Source organism: Carassius carassius, chromosome 43 (assembly GCF_963082965.1).
Source record: "Carassius carassius chromosome 43, fCarCar2.1, whole genome shotgun sequence".
NCBI classification, from domain to species: domain Eukaryota; kingdom Metazoa; phylum Chordata; class Actinopteri; order Cypriniformes; family Cyprinidae; genus Carassius; species Carassius carassius.
Window position 1 is genome coordinate 2,299,053 of NC_081797.1, and position 21,273 is coordinate 2,320,325.

The 21,273-nt window shown below is 36.0% G+C and overlaps 1 protein-coding gene across 1 annotated transcript; it reads left to right on the forward strand.

Annotated features, from left to right (window-relative positions):
• The first annotated feature begins 638 nt into the window (after positions 1-638).
• avpr1aa (arginine vasopressin receptor 1Aa) lies at positions 639-5,264 on the forward strand. Its single transcript, XM_059536543.1, has 2 exons — positions 639-1,949; positions 4,325-5,264. The coding sequence occupies exons 1-2, from the start codon at positions 1,079-1,081 to the stop codon at positions 4,615-4,617; spliced, it is 1,164 nt and encodes a 387-aa protein (XP_059392526.1). The 5' UTR covers positions 639-1,078; the 3' UTR covers positions 4,618-5,264.
• The last annotated feature ends 16,009 nt before the right edge of the window (positions 5,265-21,273 follow it).

Here is a 21,273-nt window from a genome sequence, read left to right on the forward strand (position 1 = left end):
TTCCTGATGCATAACGCATTCATTATAATGCCTTAATAATACCCTTATAATGTATTATGAATATGGGCTGCATAGAAAAGTGTTACCAACATTTTTAATTATGTTGGTATTGTATTGTTTGTATTATTTATATAATGTATCATTATTATTATTTTTTTTTTTTTTTACATAACAATGAACTACTTAAAACTTTTGTGTCTTGACACAATTAAAATAACATTATTTTTTGTAATAAATTTAATGCATATGTATATATATATATATATATAAATATATATATATATATATATATATATATATATATATATATATATATATATATATATATATATATATATATATATATATATATATATTCAATAACGTAATATAATTTTAAAGTGGAAGGTAACCGGGTCATGTTGTTGACAATTTAAATAATACAATATATATTTGTATTATATTGACTCATATTGTTTAGGCCTAATTTTAATGTATCTTAAAAAAAAAATAAAAAAAAAAAAAAATCAGCCCGGAAATGACTGAAGTTATATAGTGTGAGAATATTTATGGTTCTGTACTATATAGGAATGTGTCAAGGCTGGTCTTCACATAAAGCAGACTTTAGGAGGGGTGGGTCCGGTGATGGTGGTGTGGGGGGGGGGGGGTGTATGTACTAGGACTGAACTGAGCGGCTGAACACCGGTGGGTTTGGCTCTGCGCGCGCTACGCGTCGTGACTGGAATCTGAGGCGGGTTTAAAAGGCTTTGAGGAGAGCCACAGACAGACGAGGAGAGACATTTTATAGATCTGGGTTGCACAGGCATTAGATATTCTTGTTTCGAGACGCTTTTAAGCCAAAGCAACTCTGATAACTCCTTTAATAAGTCTGGGTCAAGAGCAAATGGAGATTTATAAGTTTATAGTTTATAATTCAACCCTTGTGGGCTTTAAATCTCTAACACAGATATTTAACCACTAGGTTTCATCTGCAGCGTAGCGGAGCATCGCGCAACGGGACACCGGCGTTTCCATTTACGCACGTCGTTCGCCCGCGTTTTAACACGTAGCACTGCTGTTATTCTTGACGAATCTTACAATGGGACACCTGAGCAACGCATCGCACCCGGAAAACTCCACCGACCCGTTCGGACGCGACGAAGAAGTCGCGAAAATCGAGATCGCGGTCCTCAGCGTCTCCTTCGCGGTCGCCGTGATCGGGAACTGCAGCGTGCTGGTGGCCATCCACAACACCAAGAAGAAAACCTCCCGCATGCATCTGTTCATCAAACACCTGAGCCTGGCAGACCTGGTGGTCGCGTTCTTCCAGGTCCTCCCACAGCTGTGCTGGGAAATAACCTTCCGTTTCTACGGCCCGGACTTTCTGTGCAGGATCGTCAAGCACCTGCAGGTGATGGGCATGTTCGCGTCCACTTACATGATGGTCATGATGACTCTAGACCGCTATATCGCCATCTGCCACCCTCTCAAGACCCTCCAGCAGTCCACCCGGAGGTCCCACATCATGATCGCGGGCACGTGGATCAGCAGTTTGCTCCTCAGCACGCCTCAGTACTTCATCTTCTCCCTGAGTGAGATCCAGAACGGCTCTGAGGTGTACGACTGCTGGGGTCACTTCATCCAGCCCTGGGGAGTGCGCGCATACATCACCTGGATCACAGCGGGGATCTTCCTCATCCCGGTGATCATATTAATGACCAGCTACGGATTCATATGCCACAGCATCAGGATGAACATCAGATATAAGACCAAGAAGACGCCGAAGGACGGCGCGCACAAGAACGGGCTGATCGGGAAGAGCTCGGTGAGCAGCGTCACCACGATCTCCAGAGCGAAGTTACGCACCGTCAAGATGACCTTCGTCATTGTCCTCGCGTATATCATCTGCTGGGCGCCGTTTTTCACCGTGCAGATGTGGTCGGTGTGGGACAAGAACTTCAGCTGGGATGGTGAGTGAAAATGAGGGAAAGATTCGCGTGCATGCCATGAAATTATGATTCAGGTGTTAAATGTGCAAGGTAACACCCTTTAAATAGCCTTATCTTTTAAATAAAAAATTATATATAATTTACAAGCATTATATTATAATATATAATGCTTAACACATAATTGTGCACTTAACTTGCTTTTCATATATTTCATAAAATGTGCACCCTGCGTTTTATCTCTTTGAGCACTATATAGTAAGTTGCATTTAATAAGGCTATCATTAACAAAAATTATGTTTGCATAATGATTAACAGTCTAATGCATATTCAAAGAGTTAAAAATGTAATCTAATCTTTTCATATATTTCATGCATATTAAGATTAACAGTATTAAATATGCTGGGTAACCCATACTTCGATATAGTCTAAATAAAAAAGTATGTTATGTAATGCTCAAGAGATTAAGATAAATTCAAACTGACATTTTTATTAATCCATTTCAAGCATATCTAAGTAAGCGTTCAGTATATAATGAACAACATTCTATAATTTAAATATCATTAAATATGTTAGCTAGCACAGCTTAAGATTTAAAATGTCATGCATTTCATTCATATTTCATATTTGCATTGATGTATTAATGTTGGATTGCACACTGTGCAAAGTGAAAATGCGCAGGTTTTTAATTTCTACCTGATCTGACCCCAAACATACATACATTTGTGTAATCTGGATTGTAATCATGGGGCATCAATGTGGTAACAACATAACAAAAAATCAGTTTTCCCCAATGCATTGATTTTTATACTGAATTGTTATTAAATGTGCAAATACTTGATTGTATTGAATGTATAATGATTTTCAGGTTTATATGTTACCAGGATGTTTATTGGATGCTTTCAAAAGCACAGCAGCTTTGTTTAAATTTAAAACACAACAAATGGCTGCTAATGGAAAGAAGTGCTAACGTGTTAAATATAGTCTCTCTGATATGCTTATAAAGATAATTTGAGAAATGAAGTCATGAGACCAGAATAGTGTGTCTAAACAGAACCGCTGCAGATTTCGGATGTGTAAATCTGACTTTAAAATTCCACATGAGCTTATGGGACGTTTAGTTAAGCCAATTTCACACCATTTTCACATGGTTACAAGTTACTTTAATCAAAACAAATGAATGATTAGTTTTGTCATATATTATTTTTGCTGATTTCTGGCAACACAGAAGGATTAACACAGTTCGGAATGACTGGTGTTCCATATTTATTTATACAAATACAATTCTGAATAAACAATTATAGATTTAAATATGTACTGATAATGTTATCTGTATAAATAAATATGGATATCTGTTTGCTGAAAAAAGACACCATTGTTTTTATAAAACATTGTTTTGTACCTGGATGCCGATTGGCTGATACAGTGACTGTAGATTCTAAGACACATATTGTAAAATACTGAGTGTTTTTGCTTATTGATATGATGCTTGGCACACTAGAATTTTTTTTTGCTAATATCTGGCAAAACAGCATGCATAATAACTGGTTACAAATTACAAAAGAAAGAAGAAAACATTATGTAAATTTTAAAACTTTTGAGTATATATTTTATATGGATTATTTTATCTGTATCAGTAAATCTGGATACTATAATATAATTATTATTACATAGTTACATAATTATAGTTCTGGTTCTGGATGCTGATTGGCTGATGCAGTGACTCTAGATTCTGATTGGATGACGCATGTTCTAAGCTGTAGGTAAAATGTTACATTCCACTGTTTGTTTGTCTAAAAAGAAATAAAGAAGGAAAGATGTATTAGTTTATTATATGTAAATAGGAAATTATATTAAATAGTAATTTTCACTAATATCTTGCAACACAATAGGCATAACACCTGGATAAAAATGATTAAAACCCAACTAAAATAAAGTTGATGTTTCTTATACTTATTTATATAGATAGATAGATAGATAGATAGATAGATAGATAGATAGATAGATAGATAGATAGATAGATAGATACTTTTAAATGCAAAAATAAGTCTGAAAAGCTTGTTTGGAGAACAATTAGCATATAATATAACAAATTTTATAAACTTCTTTTAAAAGTTATTCTAAATTTATAAAATATATATTTTTCCCGTTTACTATAAACTATAAACATGTGGTCAAGGATGCTGATTGGCTGATACATTGACTGTAGATTCTGATTGGATGACGAATGTTCTAATCTGTTGATAAACTGTTACAATCTGTGTTAACTGTTGTTGCTTTGCTACAGTAAACAGACAACAGTGAGACATAGGAACTGTGCTGTGGAGAGAATTATTTATTGGAGAGTATCTTCATTTCAAGCATTTACAGTTATTGTTTCTGTGTGTGTGTGTGTGTAGATTCAGAGAACACGGCCGTCACTCTGTCTGCGCTGCTGGCCAGTCTGAACAGCTGCTGTAACCCGTGGATCTACATGGTTTTCAGCGGACACCTCCTGCAGGATTTCGCTCACTGCTTCCCCTGCAGCCACAAGATCCAGCAGAGCTTCCGGAAGGAGGATTCGGACAGCAGCCTACGGAGAACCACGCTGCTCACCAAGATTGCCAACCGCAGCCCCACGTGTAGCTCAGGCACCTGGAAAGAGTTCGAGCATTCCCCCAAAACCAGCAGGGCAGCCCCGGCCGAGACGTGACGCAGGCGGCCCCCGGGAATCTGACTTTATTGAGCCGCACTTTGGTGAGACTCTCACAGCAGGGTTTTAATACCCCAGGCTTCGGACGCCGATTGATGAGATAAAACACACTATTACTGCTCAGGAGATTCAAGGGAGTTCATTCTGTTTCATTGAAGCATCTTAAAAGTAAAAATGGTAGTTGTAATCATCCAGTAAGAGTCTGGAGCTGTGAAATAATCATTTGATGAGAAATGATTGAGTTCATATGGAGATCTGAGCACAGTTCGAGACATTGTTCAGATCTCTTTTGGGACTTTGGAATTCGTCGCTACTTCAGCCGAAATCTGCATTTCATGGTTTCATTAATGTCGGAAATTCTGTCTTCTTGCTGAAGAACAGATTTTTAAAATACAATTGCGTTAATAAAAGTTATAAGGACATAGGCCAAACATTTGGAATAATATGTAATATTTTTGAACAAAAAATCTAAATGCTCATCAAAGCTTCATTTATTTGATTAAAAAAAATCCAGTTAAAGCAGTAAAATTGTAAAAAATTATTTCAATTCAAAATAACACTTTTCTATGCAAATGTTTTGTGAAATGTAATTTATTTCTGTGATGCTCCGCTGTATTTTCAGCATCATTCCTCCAGTCTTCAGTGTCACATGATCTTCAGAAATCAGAATAATATGATGATTTGCTGCTCAAGAAACATTTCTGATTATTATCAATATTGAAAACAGATGTGCTGCCTTATAACTTTGTGGAAAGCGTGATATAGTGCCATTTTTATCCAAAATGAATGCTTTTATTCAGCAAGGGCGAATTAAATTGATCAAAAGTGACTGTAAAAACGTTTATGTTACAAAACATATCTATTTCAAATAATTGCATCAAATCATCATATTTAGAATGATTTGTGAAGAACACTGAAGACTGGAGGAATGATGCTGAAAATACAGCTGTGCATCACAGAAATAAATTACATTTCACTATATATTCAAATAGAGAATATTATTCAAAATTGTACTAATATTTCACATTTGTAAAAAAAAATTGATCAAGTAACTGCAGTCTTGGTGAGCAAAAGAAACATACTTAAAAAAAAACAGTAGTGTACTTTTTATTAAAAAAAGTCTTGAATTATTTGTTATTTTATTTTTTTATGTAGAAACATTTTACAAAAGGCACTTGATGTTATGTTGTATTACAAATGTATTTACGCCCGTGCACGTCATGCTTTACGATCTCTCGTCTCGTGTCCATTAAGGAAACAGTGGGAACATAGAAAATGCCATAAATCTCTGTGGCACAATGAGTCCAGCGAGACATTTCCCGTGATAAGCGTCTACTTAAGCCCGGCGCTGGATTTATTTTGGCCCCGAGTGTGCGACCCTCGTGCCAAAGTAAACCAGACACCTGCTGCCAGGGACCGAGCCGAGAGCGAGCTGATCGCTGGAAGCAAAATATATCAGTTTCCAGACAATAAATGAATGCTGCTCTAAATAAAACATAGGAAACAGTCTGCCTTATGAAATATTACCGGGCATGAGCTTCGTTCTATAAATGAATGTTTTCACATGGCCAAGCATGTCTTTACTGGTCATCTGTCAGGTCTGGACAGTTTTAATGAACATATACTGAGAAATTCTAAGAGTTAATGCTGTTTATGTATAAATGACCGTTGTAAATAAATGACAGATAACAGGATATCTTTATAGTGACAGATGGTCTATATTTGTTTGTATGTGTTAATTTTTTTTATTTTTTTTAGAAAATAATGATATGTTAAGCTAAGCCTGTTTCTGCCATGGAATAAAAACAAAAAATTGTGACTTTTTATCACACAGTTCACACTTTTCTTCTCACAGTTCTAAGAAAAGTGAGATATAAACTCACAATTAGTTTTTCTCGTAATTCTGCATTTGTATCTGCCAGTTCTGACTTTTGTCTCAGAATTCTGTATTTAAATCTTGAAATTATTATTTTTTTTTCTCAGAATTCTGAGTTTTTTATTTGCAATTCCAAGTTTTTTTTTTTCAGAATTGTGACTTCATTCCTCAGAATTCTGAGTTTAATATCTCACAACTCCTCACCTTTTCCTCACAAGTTTATATCCTGGAATTCTGACTGAATATCTCACAATTGTGACTCTTTTTCTCAGAATTCAGAGTTCAACTTATATCTTAAGACTTTTTTGTTTCCACAATGGAATAAAAAAATTAGAAAGATAATGGTGTGTTCATATCAGTTTATATTTGCAAAATATATATATATTTTTTTTTTTAAGTCCACGTTTTGACATAAAAAATCTCAACTGGGCTTCCAAACTCAGCATGGGTTACTGCCAACTTTACATGTGTTGCACCTCTCACAAATGTCTCGGTGTACTTGTGTACCAAATCCAATAAATCAAACCTTCATGAAATATTAGTTCTGCATCTGTGGTAACAAATGTGTTTTTAGCAACCGAGCCGTTTCTAGCACTGTCTGCTATTTAAATGCAACTTCATACCACATAAACAACTGCAAGTTGAACATGTTATTAGCTTTTTAATATCGTTTGGAACAACTTTCTAAGTAGCCTAAGTAGCCACTAACCAGCTGTCAAACTGATAGATCTTGATCCAGAATTGGTAGTTTAGTGAAAGATCGAGTGTGTTCCATTAGCAGCACTAAACAAAAAGCAAAAAGTGGACTGATTTTTCTGTTTCTTCTCTGCACTTCATCACAAGTCGCACAATGCAAATTGCCTGGTAGGATCGTTTCCAAACATCCCATAATAGCTTGAGAGTTTCCTGTTTGAGGACACACGTCCTCTCCTGCATTAACTAACCTTCTCCTCTCCAGTCTGTGAGCAGAGGCCAAACAGCTGCTGTTTGTACACGTGTGTGTGTGTGTGTGTGTGTGTGTGTGTGTGTGTGTGTGTGTGTGTGTGTGTGTGTGTGTGTGTGTGAGAGAGAGAGAGAGAGAGAAAGTTTCTCACATCACCAACGGAACAAATTATGCCGGATCGTGCTCCATGTAAATGATCTAAGTTGTTGTGTTTCTGAGGGATGTAGGGTGTTGAGGACATGTGATGTAAAAACCCAAAAACACATTGTGCTTTTGTGATCGCTTCCATGAAATCCTCCCAGCCGAAAAATAACAACAACAGCCTAAAACAATCAGGTTTGCTGGTCTTAACTGGTTTAAACTGGTTTCCTTTGTTGTGCACATCCAGAATAAACTCTGGTCATGCTGCTCAGTGTTATTCTGCTATATACTGTACTGTTATGGTACATCTTCATATTTTGAATATAGTTGTATTTTTTATTATTTTATTAGTGGTTTTTTATTTTGTTTTAGTAATTTTAGTACTTAAACTAATTGTATTTTTTTTGGTTGTCAAGGCAATGTTTAATTTAAGCTTACATTTTCATTTAATATTAATATTTTATTTTGAAATAGCTTTTATTTGTATTTGTAATTCCAGTACTTATTTCATTTAGGTAGCAAGGCAATATTTCTAAAAAAGACAATTTTTAATAGTTTTTAGTAGTTTCGTTTACAATAACATTGATTCTGTCCAGTTACCCGTTCCTGTTTTATCCATAATAATAATTAGTTATCATTACAGTTATCATTTTTGGCACCTTTCTACTGTATAAAAGGTTCTTTGTTGTGGAAATAGATTCTTTAGGTTTGCTGAAAGTTTCTTTTTGGGAAAATCCAAATTCTCTCTTTTATGGCATCGCTGGAAACAAAATCCCCTTTTAAGACCTGTATTTCTATGAGTGTGTAATAGATTTCAGAAATATTTCCACAGGTGGGAATAATTCTGTGCATCTAAAAGACAGATAATAATGAATATGTATTTCACTTATATGCACTGTACATCTCAGACAAAACCCTCAATATCGTTCAAACATTTGATGCCACTAACCTGGAAAACCTTGGCAAATCAAGTAATTAGTTTCCCTCAAAAGGGTTTATTGTATCAGCCTCGTTCCAGGCAGTCTGATAACAAAACCTGTCAGAAGTTGAGTAAAGCCAGTCAGATTAGAGCTTGCCAAATCCAGTTTAGCTGTTTAGTTACAGGACTGCGAGACTGAAACTATCATAACCATCTGAACCCATCAGCAAGCTAACTGAATCTGTTTCTTTTCTTCAGCAGGGTTATTTAGAAGTTCACTGGGGTTGTCAAACAAGGTTTTAAAGCTAACCAGGGTCTGATTAATATTTCCTATGTTTCCTTCAGCTATAATTTCTCATGGATGTGATGTAATGAAATTGCATGTAGGTCTGATTTTCTCATTCCGGCTGAAGAAAGCCTGCAGTGCTTTTCTGATGACGAACGGCCTTTTGTTCCCAGAAGCCGAAGCCGTAGCGGAGAAATGAGCATGAAACAGAAAGATGAGAGGAAGTTTTAATATAGGAAAAAACCCTGATGTGTCACAGTAAGTGAATATGGACTCTTATCTCACGCACAGGTTCTGCGTCAGGTCTGGTTTTACTCCATATTTTTTAACACATACGTCTTCATGATTTTATAGGTTGTTTGTTCAATGCCCTTTATATACCTATAGGTTTCATGATGCTTTTTTGTTTCAAGTCAGTAGTGTCCGACAGGATCATATGCTTCCAAACAGACACGTCTGTGGTTTTGCTCGCTTGCGTAGAGCAGATTTCTGGCCTAAAACATAAAAAACAAGTGGGTCTGATCAAGATGTTTCTCTCAGAGTTTGACAGTGTTTGGGTCATTCCTGATTGGCTGAACATGTTAAAACTCAAATAAATGATTATGCTTGTGCTTTAAGTTTTGGAAATCTGCTCTGATTACACTTTAATAATTCTAGCTTGATTATTTCATACAGTTTTACACAACCATAATGGATTTTTACCAAAATATATATTGAGTATATTTGAGGGCACGTTAACTGATTTTAATAAGTGAAAACTAGTATTTAAAAAAAGAGCCTAAAACAGTCTTAGCTGGTTCAAGGTTTTGTTAGAGAGTTTACATAAAGACATAACATACATAAAAACAGGATGAAAATGAATATTGAGGACACAAAATAATCACTTTTTAAATTTTTTTTAAAGTGTGTGTGTGTGTGTGTGTGTGTGTGTGTGTGTGTGTGTGTGTGTGTGTGTGTGTGTGTGTGTGTGTGTGTGTGTGTGTGTGTGTGTGTGTAAATATATATATATATATATAACTTTGTGGTTAAAAAGCAGTTTGATTAGAGAAAGAAATAAGAAGTAACAAAGTGGTTTAAAATTCTTGCATTTATTTATTGAGAGATTTAAATCAAACTAAAAACCCGATTCCAAAAAAAGAAAAAAGTTGGGACACTGTACAAAAAGAGTAAAAAGGGAATGAAATAATTTACGAATCTCATAAACTTATATTTTATTCACAATAGAATATAGATAACATATCAAATGTTGAAAGTAAGACATTTTGAAATATGATGCCCAATATTGGCTCATTTTGGACTTCATGAGAGCTACACATTCCCAAAAAAGTTGGGACAGGTAGCAATAAGAGGCCGGAAAGTTAAATGTACAAATAAGGAACAGCTGGAGGACCAATTTACAACTTATTAGGTCAATTGGCAACATGATTGGGTATAAAAAGAGCCTCTGAGAGTGAAATGTCTCTCAGAAGTTAAGATGGGCAGAGGATCACCAATCCCCCAATGCTGCGGAGAAAAATAGTGGAGTAATATAAGAAAGGAGTTTCTCAGAGAAAAATTGCAAAGAGTTTGAAGCTATCATCATCTACAGTGCATAATATCATTCAAAGATTCAGAGAATCTGGAACAATCTCTGTGCGTAAAGGTCAAGGCCGGAAAACCCATACTGGATGTCCGTGATCTTCGGGCCCTTAGACAGCACTGCATCACATACAGGAATGATACTGTAATGGAGATCACAACATGGGCTCAGGAATACTTCCAGAAAACATTGTCGGTGAACACAATCCACCGTGCCATTCGCCGTCGCCGGCTAAAACTCTATAGGTCAAAAAAGAAGCTATATCTAAACATGATCCAGAAGCTCAGGCGTTTTCTCTTGACTAAGGCTCATTTAAAATGCACTGTGGCGAAGTGGAAAACTGTTCTGTGGTCAGACGAATTAAAATTTTACATTCTTTTTGGAAAACTGGGACCCCATGTGATCCGGACTAAAGAGGACAAGGATAACCCAAGTTGTTATCAGCGCTCAGTTCAGAAGCCTGCATCTCTGATGGTATGGGGTTGCATGAGTGCGTGTGGCATGGGCAGCTTACACATCTGGAAAGGCACCATCAATGCTGAAAGGTATATCCAAGTTCTAGAACAACATATGCTCCCATCCAGACGTCACGTCGTCTCTTTCAGGGAAGGCCTTGCATTTTCCAACATGACACTGCCAGACCACATACTGCATCACTTACATCATCATGGCTGCGTAGAAGAAGGATCCGGGTACTGAAATGGCCAGCCTGCAGTCCAGATCTTTCACCCATAGAAAACATTTGGTGCATCATAAAGAGGAGGATGCGACAAAGAAGACCTAAGACAGCTGAGCAACTAGAAGCCTGTATTAGACAAGAATGAGACAACATTCCTATTCCTAAACTTGAGCAACTTGTCTCCTCAGTCCCCAGACGTTTGCAGACTGTTATAAAAAGAAGAGGGGATGCCACACAGTGGTAAACATGACCGTGTCCCAACTTGTTTGAGATGTGTTGATGCCATGAAATTTAAAATCAACTTATGTTTCCCTTAAAATGATACATTTTCTTATTTTAAACATTTGATGTCATCTATTGTATTCTGAATAAAATATTGAAATTTGAAACTTCCACATCATTACATTCTGTTTTTATTCACAATTTGTACAGCGTCCCAACTTTTTTGGAATCAGGTTTGTTATATGTGACCCTGGAGCACAAAAGCAGTCTTAAGTCTCTGGGGTATATTTGTAACAATAGCCAAAAATACATTGTATGAGTCAAAATTATCGATTTTACTTTTATGTCAAAAATCATTAGGATATTAAGTAAAGATCATGTTCGAAGAAGATATTTTATACATTTCCTACCATAAATATATCAAAACTTAATTTATGATTAATATGCATAGCAAGAATACATTTGGGAAATTTTAAAGGTGATTTTCTCAATATAAAAAGTTTTTTGCTCCCTCAGATTCCAGATTTTCAAACAGTTGTATCTCAGACAAATATTATCCTCATAACAAACCATTGACACTTAACACTGGTTTTGTGTTCCAGGGTCACATATGATTTGAAGGGTTTAATATTTTACTGAATATAAGTATTTTTTAATGCATGGATAACTGGACTGCATTGAATGGCCCTTATAAAATTCAAGATCAGTACAGCTTTGATGCACACCATATAAATCAGATAACATCTTTAAAAAGGTTGTCATATTAACAAATGAACAAATAAGTTGGCAAAGCCTTGCTGCATTGATCTTAATTGTGAAATGTGATGTCCAAAATCAGGCTCGTAACTCCATTATACTGGCTTTAGATGCACATCTGGATTTTGAATACGGGTTTCTGTCTTGTCTTGATGGAGATTAATTGTTTCTTCTCTTCAGTAAAACAGACTCCTTTCCATTTGCTCTTTCCAGCTGAATTCGTCTGATGTGGTCGTTCCAGTATGCTCTGTGTGAAAAGATATCAATCCGAGGCTCAGGATTCACTGAAATCAGGCAATATTCCTTCATTTATAATTACTGAACCACCTAAGTCAATTTTGTTTTCCCTGAAGATAACGTCAGAGACGTAGATTCTCTCAGAGATGTTAACTTGACATGACAAGGGGGCATATATCCCAAAACAAGGTCCAACCAGCGTGACTGGATCCCAATCCCAGTAGCTGATCCAAACCCAGAGCTCTGTGCTCTCATGAAGTCCAGCTGTGAGTGAATATAAACGATCAGGAAACACCTCCAACATTACACAAGCATCAGTGCTTTCCTAACCTTTCATGGCAACTGTTGTTTTGGAAAAGATCTCTGTTCCTCTTGAGCTCATCTGTAGATGTTCTGAGCTCAGTGATGCGTTCGGGACATCCAGCTTTGATTTTCTCTTGTTTACGCCACAGCAACCCCTGAGTAGCTCTGAAGGTTTATATCGATTTTGTTGCGACTATAAATTTTTTCATTCTTAAACTGACGACTCACTTAAAAAGCACCTAAGCAAAAGCATGCATATTACTTCACATTTGATGTTTATTAATTACTGCATATTCATGCCTTTTCTGCATGGCCATATTCTACATCTTTTAACCCTTAACATAACCACTACATCAGCTACCTTTCTTACACTTCAAGTCTACTTTAATAAGCTACAATAAGTTGTATTGTGCATGTTGGGGGTAATACATTTTAAGTAGAGTTATGTAATCAGATTACTTTTCAAGGAACTTGTAATCTATTGCATTGCTTTTTGAGTTACTTTTTCAAAGAAGTAATGCCAGTTACTTTGTTTGCCCATTTATTGACTGACAGCTCTCCTGTCCCTGTGTTAAGGGCTGCAAATAGATTTAGCAACATTTCAGACTACCCTAGCAACTCGTTCTTCAAAAAGCACCTAGCAACAAATTTAGCTATTTTAAAAATGCATTTGGCAACTTTTATCAACTTTTGAAAAGTGACTCAAAAGAGCAAATGAGGAAACCAAAGATGCCTAGAAGTACACTTCACATAATCAATAATAATTGTTTATTTATGATACACCTTGTTAGTTTGTACATATCATTGTTAATCAGTTAGGTACACTGTTGATCTTATTATCTCAAAAATCTTATCCATCTCACCTATCTATCAAAATGCAATGTGTAATTTAAAATGTGTAAAATGTAAAAAAAAAATTATAGCCTACTGAAAATTCCTTCTTATTAATGGGTGTCCAATTTTTATGGAATCATTAAACTTAATACCAACACACTGCTTAAAATTGTTAATAATGTGTAGTTTTGCCATATTTAGAAAATACATAAAATGCAATTGTTCAAAAAATGTGTAACTTTTCAATAAATCAATGTAATAAAAATGCGTTTACAATACTTTTACAAATAATATGAAATGTCTATATCATGTTCACGAATTGATTTCTTTCCCAAGTTATACTGACTGCTTTAAAATATGAGAAAACAGGAGTTTAGGAATAGATAACCATTTTATTTCCAATTTAGGTTTATGTATATCCTTTATTTTTTAAGACTGACTGTTTTGTCCAGTGTTTCCTGTCATAGCTTACTACATTTTGACATGCACTGGGGTGTGGAAAGATGAATCTTTGAACGAATTGTTTGAAAGTCACTGATAAATGCAAATGCATATTATAAGAAAAGTAATTTTTTTACCTTGCATGCATGTAAACCTGTTGTTGGGGACTCTCAAAACCAAATGATAAACCTTTCAAATTGCATAACTATTGCACTATTAGTTAAAAGTAACTTTCCTTAACTTTGTATCTCAGTGGTTTCAGGTTACAAACTAAAGTCCCTTCCCTCTGCTGCTTATAAACTCCCATCCATAACAACAGGCCTTTTGTTATTCTTCTCTCGCTGTGTTCTCTGTTGTCGTGGGAAATGTTCATTAAGGTCGTTACAGTATGAGAGGGACTGATTGAGTGTTGTGTCACATGACAGGAGGGAAATCTCCATCATATATCTCTTATTTGTATATGTTAAACGGATATCCCAGTGTTCAAAGGGTCACCGATGATAAATGCACATTTCCCAGAATTCAGTGCTGATTACAATGCAAGAAAACAATCCCATCCTATAGTGAAACACAAGAACATTTGTCCTCATCCTATTGTATATTTTTACATAGCAAAAGCTGAGAGAAAACCGAATATGTGCAATTAACCCCGGGCAGGTCAACGGTTATTATATGATAAACTCAACACAAATGTTTTTCCGTAAAAGCACACTCAAAACACATGCACAAACACATTTATGCATGCAGACATCATGCGTCAACGCCAGTAGGTTTTTTGAAAGTGTTTCTCGTCTTCAAAAAGGCTAAAAAGTGTTAATAGGATTTACTGTAAACTCATCTACTCACTAGATGCTTTCACAGCCTCATTGTGTTAATAATCATTCTCGTGCAAACTACTCAAACTCAGACTTTCAGAGAAACTGTTTTTAATCAAAGACTGAAAGAGTCGTTGATGCTTAAAGTGGTGACGTTGAAGCTGTGTGGAGTTCTGCTTGTTTTATTTAGGTTTCAGAATTCATCAAATTTGTGAAGATTGTCACGATGAAAAAAAAAATAAGAATCAAACTCTTATCTTCCGCGGTAATCCGAAAAGCCAATATAAAAATCAGTCGACATGGATGTTCTCAGTGCATGCAAAGATCCAGAACGTTCAGTTTTTAAATGTTCTTTCTTGGTTATAAATGTTGAACGAACATTCCATTTGATTTTTTTTTTTTAAACATTAGGGGAACATTACTTCTGACAAGTAGAAGCCTAACATTTAAACATGTCCAAATAGAACATTTGCAATCAATAGAGCAATCACCACTAAAACAGAAAGGCAATCAATCAGATTCACTAAACAGTTGTAACGCTTTAGCGTGAGATCTATTCTTTTGAGCATAAAAGGTCCTTTATATGTCATGAACATGCTCGATTCACAAATATCAACGACGTTGATCCGCTCAATAGATGTCACGCTGTCGCTGTTCACAGAAAGCATGCGGTAAATTAGCATTTATTAAAATGGGAGGTTGTAGATATCTTCCGTTGGTGTTTTCATGTTTATTAATATGTGGGCTTGTCGCAGATCTTCTCTTTTAAACTGCACAAACAGGTAGGCTCAGTGTCTTAATGTCTCAGATCTGTCTTCATAAACATGAAGACATTCAGGAGTCTGTGAGCTACACATCAAACCGCAAACATATTAAAACCCACCACACAACACACAGCTTCACCGTCTGACATTTCCACTCCAATCACTCTTAAGAAATGTCACTCTTTTAGATGGAATCGAGTCCTGCTCGCTGACCCGTGTCTCGTGAGTTATTGATGGAGTTTGTCCTGATCTCAGATGAGTTCTCGTGGGATCTGGTGGAGAGATGCTGCTCTTGGATCAGTCTGGCATGAGCTTCTCTTAGTTGAGATCCATCTGGGAAGAATTAAGGATTTTTTTGTACCGTGTGAACGGCCAGATGATGGTGAGATTTTGTTGGATATATTTATTGTCCCTCCAGAACATTCTGAAATCTTAAATCACGCCATTCCCGCTCTGATTTTCCACTAAGTCAAGCAGAATCTGGATTGTGTGTTCGTCACTAAATGTAGTGTCAGATAATAACAAAGTTGGATATATAGGGTTATATTAATTTTAAACCATACATGGCACAGAAATGAAAAGAAAGGTCTTATGAATCTACGAATCAGGCGATCGCGGAGTGAAAATGACACCACCACATGACCAAATATCAGCGAAGCACTGCTTAATTGGCTATATCCAGCAGTGTTGCCAGATTGGGCGGCTTCCAATTTGATTCCAATTTGATTGTGCGGGTAAAAATTGTCTTGGGCGGGTGGACAAAATTTGGGCTGGTTTGGGGTCAGTTTGGCGGTTTTCAAAAATATAAATTGTATAGGCTAATTGGCTAACAAACAAGCTCAAGTGTGCATATACTGCATCCGAACAGTCATCACGTTGTTATAAACTGCAGTGCAGAGGTGCTGATGATGATGTGGACGTCGCGGCCGTACTTTTAGCCAATCACTAGTGATCTACAGACACACGTGATGATTCATGAGCAATAACGGATCTAATTTTAAATGTATGAACTGTATGAGTGATCATAATGCCTAAATATATGTTACATGGTAAAGAGTGGGAGAGTGTTTTAACACTCAAAACGTGAATTACACCTGTTGAGGGAAAGATGACACCAAGACCCTAATATTACTGCAACTCCTAAAATAGAGCACAGTTAAATTATTTAATTTATAACATAATCTATTTATATCTAATCTATATCTAAACGATTTTGTCTTTTATCTTTTAAACAGTACAGATTGGTATATCTTCTTAGTTTTGACTGTGCAAATGTAATGTTCTACAATATGAACTTCACAAAAGACTAAAGCCCCTATTAGGGCGGTATTATTTCTCATGTGGACCGCTGTGAAAATGAATTTACATACCACCTCAGTGATAAACTCATGGATTCGGATGGCGATTATTATTGTTGTTGTTGTTAATTTTCATACAGTATTTATCAATGAATGACAACACAGTTTTGACTGTTATATGTGTGCATAAACAAGTGTGAAATACCTAATTACGTTGCTTTTTCCTATCACTTATACTGGACACTTATGCATTTAAATTCTGACTGTTGACATTGAAAATGATGCATATGTTTTTTCGAGGGTATCGGTAAATCAATTGTAAATCAATCAAATGTTTTGACGGTGACTGCTTGCATAACCTATTTTAATCATATTCGGTAATTGTCTTTGTATTTGCCACCATTTGATCCATGGGAAATTTATCTAACGTTATTATTTAGTTTTAAGGAGTTAAAATGGCTCTTAACACCTTTGACTGACATGTTGTATCACATTATTTTGTTAGTTAAAGTTTTGGGCGGTTTTTTGTTGGAGTTGGCGGGTTTTTGTGAGCTTTTGGCCTGGAAATCGTCCATCCAATCTGGCAACACTGATATCCAGAGGCAGGCTTTATCTTAGAAAATCTCCAAAAAATGTACTTCCATGGTACAAGTCCACCAAAAAAAAAAAAAAAAAAAAAAAAAAAAAATTATTTTACCATGGCATGTTTTTGCTAGTGACTTGCTTTCTCGGCTTTGTCATTGTTTCATAATTCATTTAGAATTCATTTAGAATTATTAGTTTAATATAAAAAGATGAAGTGCAATAAGAAACAAATATTGAGTTGAGTAACTGAGTGATTTACAACAACAATTTTAAGATTTGTTTCCAAGATATTTCCAAGCTCTTCAAATCAAACCATAGGCGTATTTGAGATGTGAACGCTCGTCCGAAATATATTGAATCCAGTCTCATAATGCATTGTAATGAGCTGGTGGAGAGCAATGTCAACTAAATATTTAATTCAACCAAAAAGCATGCATACAATTTTCAGTGCTATTTGTATGCTTATGCTTATTAACACCAAAATGGGAAGTCTGTTCACGCGGTTGCCAGATTTACACTGCAGAGATGGCACAGAAGCGCTTCTCAAGTAACTGTTTAATGCTGCTCATAGGTGGCACAAATGCATTTTCACAGCAATTACACTAGTGCCTCAGAGCATCATTTACAGGAAGTGAGGAGCAAACGAGTCCAAATCAGTTCCCCAGCAAAGCTTCAATCCATGAGATGAACTTCTAACAGATTTATTAGATTGATTGATTTATTTTTAATAAGCAGAAATCCTTCCAAAACAGGCAGAAAGAATGATACAGATTCCCCTCATAAACAGCCAAGCAGCAGTAAATACACACCGACACACTTTCCACATCGGACTTGACAGAGTGTGCCAAAAGCAATAAAACTAACAAATGAGCCAAAACCAGATCCTAAATCTTGCTCTTAGACCGTCCATAAGATCAGTATTGAGAGGCAGCACATGCGTTTGGCACCGCTGAGCTCCTAAATCTACCCAGCAGGCCCACTGAGGGTGTTTAATATATATATTAAAAAAAATAAAATAAAAAATAAAACAAAGCATATTCACAAAGCCAAATAGGAAATAAAACTGATGTTGAAAAAAGTGTGTGAAAATATTCAGATGTAACCCCCTTTGTAATCTTAACTTTTCATGAGTAAAAAAGTACTCTAAACTAATTTAATAATATTTTTAATATATATTATCATTTTTCATATACAGTAACTATAACAGATCACAGTTGCATTTATTTTGTATTTAAACAGTGATGTTGAATGGAGGAGGTTGGTCATTTGTTGTTAGGAAACACTGACATCTAGCGGCCGCTATGAGACACGACAGCGCTTTATTTTCTTCCCCTAAACAAAATGCTGGTATGGTATTTCTAGTTATTGATTACAAAATAAAATAAATCAACGAATTAACTTCAGTACAGTCTTCTGAAGTTATATGATAGCTTTATGAGTTAATATTCATCTGTTTTACACATGCATAGACGCTTTTAAAACAACTACGTGTGAGTAAACAGTGATAATTTTCATCTTTCTCTAATTTTCTGTATTGTTTGTTGAGATGGATTACATATCATTCGTGTTAGGCAGCTATCAGCTGTAACAGATGGCATATATTTCTAGGGATTGTGCACAAATCTCAAAATGCTTGTGGGATTATTGTTGTTTAACAGTACTGAACACACACGATTAAATCAGATAAAGTTGGAAATATGAAGTAAAGTCTGATATGCTGAATACAGCATGTTAGGACAATAAAACATACAAATAGACTTTTTACAGAAGTTTGTATATGCTAACACAGACTGCACTTTCCAATGACATTTATGTGATTTTAAATAGCCTCATTGTTACTAAATTACATTTTTTTAACACTTAAAGTATTTATTTAAATTATACTCTACTTAGTAATGAGGCTTGTATTGAAAGTGAAAGTGAAGTGACATTCAGCCAAGTATGGTGACCCATACTCAGAATTTGTGCTCTGCATTTAACCCATCCGAAATGCACACACACAGAGTGAAGAGAGAGCGAGAACTGTACATGCACTCCCCCCACCCACAATTCCTGCCAGCCGGGACTCAAACTCACAACCTTTCGATTGGGAGTCCGACTCTCTAACCATTAGGCCACGACTTCCCACCTTATTGGTGACTGATGAACTGATATGAATCGATTTTATGAACAAAAAAAATCCCAGAAAAAATATTATTTTATTGTACTGGTTATGGCTGGACTGGCCATTGGGCATACCGTGCTTTTTGGGCCGATATCTCAAACTCATACTTTTTTTTTTTTTTTTTTTTTTTTAAACGGCCCATAAAATTTGTACATCGGCGGCCCATTCGTTTTGTTTTGCTTAATTGGCGGCGCTGGGTTTGTGCCGGTGTAATGCATTGGTCAAAGTCAGTGTTAGTTTTTTTTTCTGACAGACCAGCCCATGAAACACGTAGATCAGCGGCCCATTGGCTCTTTTCTTGATTGACACTGGACTGGCCCAATCACAACTTTAAACGAATGAGCGAGCGGCAGCAGTGAGTGTGTATCTGTAAAAAAAAGATGGAGAAGAAACGCAAAGAATGTGCAGATAAATAGCGTGAAAAAATAGAACCAGGCCCTTAAAGCAGACACTGTAAACTGTGTCAAAATATATGTTTTCTGACCTTCATCAGCTCCTGTGGCAGATGATGATAGTGAGGACGGAGGATCAGGAGAGAGATGAGAAAGTGTAGAGCCTGCGGTAAACATAACTACTTTCAAAACACTTAGGCCATGTCATGAGTGTAGATTATTTCCACATCTGCATAGTTGACGATTACCGCAATTCACTAGAAATTTAATAAGAGGCGTTTGTAAACCATGTTTTCCGCCAAAATAAAAGCTTGATGCAGTTTGCGTCAAAATAAAAGATCATGTGCTTATCTCTTTCAAGTATAGAAATTCATTGGTACAACTAATTAAGAAAGTTTCCTTTATTTTTTTGTGCATTTGTTTTACAAAATATGGCTATTACTGTCATTGGATTAATATTATAACTATTATTATGTATAGGTGTAATGTAAATAGACACTGTAACTAAAAGAGGTTTGAATTTGCACACTGAATATGGGTTGGAGCTTTTAATTTTGAACTCTCAAAGTGCACCAGATTAATGAATTTAACATTAAAATGCATAAAATTTTCTCACGGGGAACATGCCCCCGAACCCCCCTAGAAGGACCGAGGACACACCACCATAGTTTTAACAAAAGTCCTGTAAGAAACACTGGTATTGCTATGCCTGAGTCGCTTATAGCTTGTTTTAGGATTCACCGCTGTGGAGTATAGTTCAACTGTATTAATAAATATACAATTTTGACTTATTTCATTTGTTAACTCTCACTCGTTCCTATACTCACTCATTACATGGCATTAGTGGTTTTAATGAATAGGAGTTGGTATGCATATAATTAAGGGCGTGCAAAGATGGGTGGTGTTTATGATCATATAGTGGGCCGGTCTGGGCAAAAATGCCCGGCCGATTTTTTGTCCCAGTCCAGCCCTGACTCCATTTAATGATGTGGCTTACTTTGTTATTACTGAACTGACATGAACTGATTTAAAAAAAAATCTATTTGATTGGGTACACATTATTTTAAGGTGAACTTGTTAGTTAGAGAGTATTTATCTACTTTATTAATAGGGTTAAAATTAGGGTTTGGTTTAGGGTTAGTTTAATGTAGTTATGCATAATTTACCATTTTTACAAGCTTTAATCATTTGTGTAACAAAGACACTGTAAAATAAAATGTTACTACTTATTGATTTATTTGCGATAAGTACTGTACTGTAATAAATGTGAACAGTATGAGAGTCAAAGTCACCAAAGTGACCCGATGACCCGCTTTCAGTCACGTCACGCCGAGCCGAGCGCGCGCTCTAGTGCGTCGCGTTAGAGCAGCGGCGTCCAGTGCGCTTCCTCCCTCACGATGATGACACGCGTGCGGTTCGCGG

What these genes read in the sequence shown, in the direction of transcription:
- avpr1aa (XM_059536543.1), top strand. Translation starts at nt 1,079, where the DNA reads ATGGGACACCTGAGCAACGCATCGCACCCGGAAAACTCCACCGACCCG. An exon ending in CAAGAACTTCAGCTGGGATG is followed by an intron (nt 1,950 to 4,324) that starts GTGAGTGAAAAT and finishes GTGTGTGTGTAG; the next exon opens with ATTCAGAGAACACGGCCGTC.